This window comes from Chinchilla lanigera, unplaced genomic scaffold (assembly GCF_000276665.1).
Source record: "Chinchilla lanigera isolate Chin_1 unplaced genomic scaffold, ChiLan1.0 scaffold00002, whole genome shotgun sequence".
Lineage (NCBI taxonomy): Eukaryota > Metazoa > Chordata > Mammalia > Rodentia > Chinchillidae > Chinchilla > Chinchilla lanigera.
The window spans coordinates 905,447-912,860 of NW_004955403.1; the positions used below are offsets into that span (position 1 = coordinate 905,447).

At 50.3% G+C, this 7,414-nt stretch overlaps 1 protein-coding gene across 1 annotated transcript in view; it reads right to left on the reverse strand.

Moving 5' to 3' along the window:
* The window catches only part of Sgol2 (shugoshin-like 2 (S. pombe)), a 26,252-nt gene extending 26,093 nt beyond the window's left edge, over positions 1–159 (reverse strand). The window contains exon 1 of the mRNA XM_005373247.2: positions 29–159. Coding sequence (XP_005373304.1) covers positions 29–80 — 52 coding nt within the window. The 5' untranslated portion in view covers positions 81–159. The remainder of the gene's footprint in view (positions 1–28) is intronic.
* Positions 160–7,414: the final 7,255 nt, after the last annotated feature.

Below are 7,414 nucleotides of genomic sequence, written 5' to 3' on the forward strand. Positions count from 1 at the left end.
CCGACCGCCCGCCCCGCTCCCGACTCACCACTCCGCGGCGCAGCCCCCGGCTCCCGGGCGCCGTCGGGCCCCGCACCCATTTAAACTGCGCGGCCGTTAGCGGTCGCCCCGTAGCCAATCAGGTCCCGAGGGGGCGGTGCCAAGGCGCGCGGTTTCCGGAAGCGGCTGGCGGAAGGGGCGGGACACTAGTGCGAGGTCGGGGCGTGGCCCGGGGCGTGCGGAGGCGTCGTTTGGCGGGTTGCGGCCGCGCACATGCGGTGGGGCTGGCGGCTGCGTCGCGGTGTCTCGCGGGCGGTGAGGCGGTGGACGAGGACGCCGCCGGCGTTGTCATCTATCCGGGGCCTAAAGGCCTGGTGGGCCCTAGGCTGAGGACGGGCCCGCTCCTGCGCCTCTGGTGTGTGTAGCTTTTTTCTGTCCGGGCTGCGTGGCCAGCCTGTGCTGTGTGCTCCCTTAAAAGCCCTCCCCAGCCCTGGCTTTCGGGGAGGCTCAGGGAGGTTCCGGCCACAGCCCCTGGCCCTGTCAGGACACCCTGGGAGCTGACTGCAAGAGTGGCGCTGATCGTAACTAACGGCTACCTACATTTACAAATGAGTGTGCATTTCACATCCCACGTTTATTTGTGCAGTTAATGGCTTTCATAATCTGTACAAAAAATTTGGAGAAACTACAAACTTTCCTGACCCGGGTATTGAACGCAGGGCCTTCGCACTGAGCTACATCCTTAGTTGCTCAGCTGGGCTCAGACATGTGATCCTCCTGCCTCAGCCTCCCAGAGTGCTGAGAAAACAGGCATGCAGCACCACGCCCAGCTAAACTTTCTTTTTTGTAAGCCATTAGATGGAAAAGGAAAATGGCTTACATCTAGGTTTTAATAGCAGATTATATGTTCGTGCAGTCACCTTCGACCTCGTGTTAGTTTTCTGTTCATTTGGGACCGAACACTAGGGTCCCAGCTTCCATCCAGAGAATCCTAACTGTTGCATGAAGCCTGCCATCTGCCTCTGGATGCCTTCCACATCCCACGGGAATCTTGTGAGAGTAGAAAAGATGTATCCAGTGGCCAGCTGCTAGAGTCAGAATCAATAAAGCCTTCACCAATCATGGTTTAGAATGTAACACACCGGTTATAGAAATTTCCAGTTACCAAAGGGTTCACTAACCTAACACAGTAGAAGTTCACAATCTGTGTTTCTTTAAATGAACCTTGTCTTGTCTCAGCTGTTTAATGGTCATTTAAGTTAAGTGGAGTCGTTCAGTCTTTCCGGGCTTCTGTTTTGCATTTGTAAGCATGGAGGTCGGCAACATCCAATATGCTTTTATGATGGCTCTGGTCCACAAACCCTTTTGTTCAGGTATCGTCTTTTTCCTAAATGGCTCATATTGTAGGTACAACTTCAAAACTAAAATAAACAGAAAAGGGAGACAGGAAAGTCAGAGGTAGGACAGATGTTTTAAAAATTTTTATAATGCTTTTAAAAATGCCACTCCACCCGAGAAGAGGTGGCAGTGCTTTGTGACGAACTCCCGGAAATGGGGGTTCTTGTTGCGTGCAGCCACACACCCGGCATGCCTGTGAGCGGGGCTGAGTTTCCCTGACCTCAGTGCTGTTTCCGATGAGTTTCCTCTGGCCTCTTGGTCAGGTCAAGGCAGGAGCCTTGGGGCAGTCTGAGAGCTGCAGCCCAGCCTGCTCTGCGTGCCTGTGAAATGAGCTGGGGTCCCAGTGACCCGAATCACAGCCATCCCCTCCTGCGCTCCAGCCAACTCTGCTCTCCACTGCTTCTCTTATCACACCGGTTAGCTGCCTGGCCTTCTGTACCTGAGGTTGAATTTCAAACAATTAAAATTTACCGGTGCTGAGCCACCCACTGGATATTGAGGGGTTAGATTGCAGTCCACACCTCATCCTCCAGCCTGTGCCTCCCTATGGCGATCCAAGTCGTAAGCTTTTTTTTACTCAAGACTCCAAAGATGAAACCAAACCACAGAGCAGGAGCCCAGCAGGGGGCCGGAGAAGCTGCTGTGCTCACTAGGTGCGTGTGTGCCTGTGTGCGCATGTGTGGTTGGAGGGGCTCAAACCCACAGGGACTCTGCCACCTAGTCACATTCCCAGCCTTGTCTTACTTTTTTTTTAAATTTTGAGGCAAGGTCTTCATAAGTTGCCCAGGCAGACTTGGCCTGTCTCAGCCTCCCAAAGCTCTGGGATTAGAGGTGTGTGGCTGTCTTGGTTACTTTTCTGTCATTGCTGAGACAAAATACCCAATGCCCAAAATTAAGGCAGGAAAGGTTTATTTAGTTCATAGTTTGTGGAGGTTTCAATCTATAATCAGTTGGCTCCAAGTCAGGGTGGAATGGCACAGGGGCAACAGTTCAAGGCGGCAGAAGACAGCAAAAGCAGTAAGAGCTAAAGGGAGGAGAGCAAGCCTCTTTTCCTCCCTTATATGGTAAGCAGGCTACCTGCCCTAGGGCAGGTATAGCACTCCTATTATATCCCTATCCTCCTCTTGCACTGGGTGAGGACTGAGGACCCTGACCCCCTGCTGAGTTGTGTAAGCTTCTAAACTTCTCAAGTTGACAGATGTATCAACCTATACAGTGGCCCAGCTCACCTCCATTACTAAGGGACTGCCCTGCCTGTGTCGGAGCACCAGGCAGAAGCCTGCACTTCAGAGCTCTCTCAGCCTGGATAGGGCCTGGCTGTGGAGTGGCTGGAGGCCTCCATACCCCTGCTCAGGTACAGTAAGCACAAGGGATTGTGGGAAACTCCCGATCCTGGTGTTGCAGAAAAATCAGTATCAAGGAAGACTGCATGGAGGAGTTAAAAGGCAACTTTTATTACGCTAGCGGTCTGGGGAACTTAGAGGTTCAAATCACTAGCCCAGAGTCGGGTTTGAGTTCAGTTTAAACAGGGTTTGGGAGTGGGAAGTACACAGCTGATAGCAGGTCATCACACGATAGCCACATGGAATACAAGAAGCACGTCATATATCGCCAGGCAGGTTTACTTAAAAGGAATTGTCTAACATTCTGGGAAGGCGGGGAGGGGGTTGTGCGCAGAGCAAGTAGAGCTAAATGAGTCCTTGACTGGGCCAGTCTGTCCCAGACAGGAAGTCCTTGAAGCAGGTTGGAAACAAAATATATTTTTCTAAGGAAAACACAAGCTGGACACAGTCAAGCTGGCCCAGCACATTAGCAAAGAGAAGTAGACGGTCAAGGCTGACTATCTACCTGACAGGCAGCAGGAGCACGGTCACAGGCTCTGAGCTGATTTCTCACTTTTGCTATAATATGCCTACAAGCCGCATCCAGGGACTGCACCCATCAGGGAGGAAGTACCCTGAGCCTGGCCTTGGGGTTGGACTCTGCGCCTCCAGCAGTATAAGAGAAGAACTTCGTGGCCTCAGCTCCAGGCTGCAGTGTTGTCAGAGCAGCCCAAGGAATGTAGTAGTGCAGGCTGGTTGTTGGGTGTGGTTGTATGTGTGTATGTGTGTGTGTATGCATGTGTCTGTGAATTGTCTACACCTTTGTGTGAATTTCTCTTTGTGTGTTGACTTTTTGATGTTTCCCTCTCAGGCTCAATTGCAAATATTTCCTCCCAGTTTGTAATTTGTATATTTGTTGCTAGTCAAAAATTTTAAAGCACTGTCAAATTTGTCAATTTTATTTTTCCTTGTATTTGAATTTTGAGCCATAGATTTTTTTTCTGTATCTGGTTATAGAGAAAATCATTTATGGTTTATTCTAAAACTTACATGGTTTCTACTATGGTTGACATCTACACATCCCCCTTACCAAGCCTCATGGCTCATAGACAGGGCTCTGAGGAGGTGCTTGGATCATGGGACTGTCATACTCATGGGGGATTCGTCCATTGATGGGTTACAGCTGGGTGTGAGGCTGGGAGGTGAAGGCTGGTGGGAGAACGTGACATTGGGTCGTGGCCTAGAAGGGTCCTCTCCCTCCTCCGTTTCCTGCCCCCATGCCATGTGCTTTCTCCTCTGCCAGGGCCCTGTGCCATGCCATCCTGTCCTGGAGCCAGCGGACTATGGCACAAACCTCTACAAACTGAGCCGAAAGAAACCTCTCCTTATAGGTGTCAGGTACTGTGTCTTTGCAATGAAGAAAGAACGAAGACAGCGTCACAGGAGACATTTATGTCCTTGGTCCATTTGGAATTCCCTCTTGATTATAAGTTGGTGAATCTAATTTTATCTTTCTCTAAATGGCAAACTGGTTGTCATCCCAATATGTATTAAAATATTCATCTTTTCTCTAGTGATTTGAGAAATCATTTTGAGCAGTTAATAAATTTCCATATGAATAAAGATCTATTTCTGGAAGTTTCACTTTTACTTTACAGGTCTATTGTCTGTTAACATTCTCAGAACCAAGAGGAGATAAAAACCAGATTTACAGTAACATTTTAGTAACTGGGAGGGCTATTCTCCCCTTGTAAATTTTTTTTTTTTTTTTGCTGTTTTGAACATTTATTTCTCCACATAAACTTTAATATCAATTCATCTGTCACATTTTATTGGCATCGTGCTAAAAATATAAATCAAGTTAGGGAAAACTGATGTTGATAATGTTGAAGAATGTCTTTCCATCGTTCACTTGTATTTTGTATCTTCTAGGGCACTTTCAACTTTTTCTCACGGGAGGTTTGCATATTTCAAGATAATTTCATCATGAAAACATTTTATCTTCTCGGTTGTTACTCTATTTTTCTGTGACTAATGTGTACATATACATAAGGTCTATGTTAGTCTTCTAGTATTAGTGTGTTTCTATCAACATTTCTTTGCATGTCCTACTTTTTACTTTAACATTTTGTTGCTGAGTAGTACGCTATTGTGTATAAACATCACAGTTTCTTTATCTAGTTATTTGTTGATGGACATATATGCTGTTTCCAAGATCCATCATGAATTGTGCTGCTGTGAACACAGGTGCACACGGATCCCTGTAATATAATGACTTAGAATCTTCTGAGATGATACCTAGCGGGGGAATAGCTGGGTTAAATGGAATTGCTATTTTTAGTTCTTTGCAGAATCTCCACACTGATTTCTATAGTGGTTGTACTAGTTTTCATTCCCACCAACAGTGTTGAAGAGCTCCTTTTCCCCTACATCCTTGTCAGCAGTTATTATTTGGTTTTTTGATGATGGCCATTCTTTTTGGGGTAAGACGACATTTAAATGTAGTTTTGTCCTTTTGTTTATTCTTTGTAAAAGAGAATCTCTTTTTTTGTTTATGACTTGTACTCGAGTAAATTTTGGCCATTCTTTAAAGATCAAGATATACAACATATTAACCACTGTTATTCTCTATTTTGTTATGAAAAATGACAGAAATAAAAGAATTGTTCCTGAATTACTTGAATAGCATTCATAACCATTATATAGTCATCATGAACTGTGGCAAAAAACATGCTCTTTGTTTCATTTAATGCACTGTTCTAAGTTCTACTTTGCTATTAGGGCTATGACCTGTTATGGTTAGATTTAAAGTGGCCCCTGAAGCCTCCTGTGTTTGGAAGGTGGCTGAATCATGGGGTCTTTGATGACTTGCTCTTAGGAGGTGGGGCTGGGTTAGAGAGGTTACTGGGGCATAGCCAGATGGTTCATCTTCCCTCCTGGCTCCTCCCTTCTCTGCTTCCTTGCTGCCATGAAACCGTGAGCCAAAAAAAAAAACATTCCTTCTCAGGAGCTCTTTATCTCATATATCTTCTCACAGCAATGGAAAGATGGCTCAGACAACATTAAAACTTCCCTTGCCAAGGTCACCAGAAACTCCCATGTTGGCAAGTCCAGTGGACTTTTTTTTGTACCGGGAATCGAACTCAGGACCTTGTCCTTGCCAGGAAGGCGCTTATGCCACTGAGTTATATCCTCGGCCCCTCCAGTGGACTTTGGCATTTGATAATAGTGACACCTTGCTCTTGTCCTGGCTGCCTCTGCTTCTGATTCCTCCTTCCACGTCGCAGCAGTCAGGGCTTCATCCCATCTCATCTCTCCTTGTTTACCTGCCCCTTCTGCAGGTGCTTCCATCCAGCTCCATGACTTTAAACGCTTGTCTTTTGCATTCACACCTTCATCAAAGAGCCCACTCCTGAGCTCCACATTTGGCCAGCGGCTATTCACCTCTCTGCAGAGGTCTCTCTTAATCAGGTGAATCTCACTGGCAAAATGTGGCTCTGATTTCCCCCTCCAAGTGTTTTCCACTCCCACAGGACCCTGTTTCAGTAAATTTGTCACAATCCAGTTATTTGAGCCAACAATTTAGGGGTGCCCCTGCACTTCTCCTTTCCTTTCCCCATGCGCAGTAGCAATGAATACGCCTGGTGCAGCGGCCTTGCTGAGGGTTGAGCGCCCCGCTCCCCAGCGTCTTCTGATGGCGTGGGGATGCCCCTGGCTTTGGTGAAGCGTTCTTGGAACTGCGTGCTGGGCACAGCTTTTCCTGCCCCTCCTCTGCGAGGGTCTACAGGGACTGAGTCTCTGGCTGTCTTCCGCCTCCTCATTACGTCTGCAGCGCTTCCCCAATAGCTCTCTTGCACGTGCGCTCCCATCCTGTGGACTGCTGGAGATCCCTCGTTAGCAAACCCTGCGACCTGTCCAGCTCCTCTGCCTGCGTTTCCCGCCCACTTCTCTGTGGCTACCACCACGCACGCAGGAGCTGCGACCTTCTCCCCGTCCTAGGCCTCTCCAGCCCCTTCCCACTGCGGCAGTCGGTGATTTTCCAACAGTAGACCGGTGTCGCCACGCCCTGCTTTTCTGATCCGCACTGACTGCAAAGTTTAAACCCCGCCCGGGCCACGGCGGCCTTGGGGCGGCACCGACTCTCCCGGCGTCCGCTCCTCCACGCCCCGCAGGGCCCAGCCCCCTGTGCGCGGCCTTCCCGGCCTCTCCCTTCCTGCGGAGTCCTCGTCTGTGCTCAGAGCGGCTGCCCGGCGCCGCCCCTCTCGTCCACAGTCCCCGCGGGGGCGCCGCCCGCCGACCCTGCCGTCCCGCCGCCTGGCCGCTCCCCGGCGTGGTGTCCGCTTCTCCCGCCTGACCGGTGGCCGCAGGTGCCGCGTGGTTCTCCCCAGGCCGGAGCGAGGGGACGCGGAACACATCTGCGCGGGTGTCCAGGACCCGGACGCGCCGGGCCGAGCGCGCCTCCGCCTTCCCGGCAGGCCCCGGGACGGGTCACAGGTCACGGGTCGCGGGGCGGGAAGCCACCGTCGCGCCCTCGCCTTCCGCACGCCCGCGGGTTCCGCGAAGGCCTCGGCGCGGCTCAGGTGCACACGAGGGTGAGGTTCTTCCCGGCTCAGCCTTCCCGGCTGTGAGGAATGAAAACGCGCGCGTCCCAGGTCGCGCCCGGGGCCGCAGCGGGGTGGGAGCGCCGGGGGCCGCAGACGCCCTCGCGGGACCCC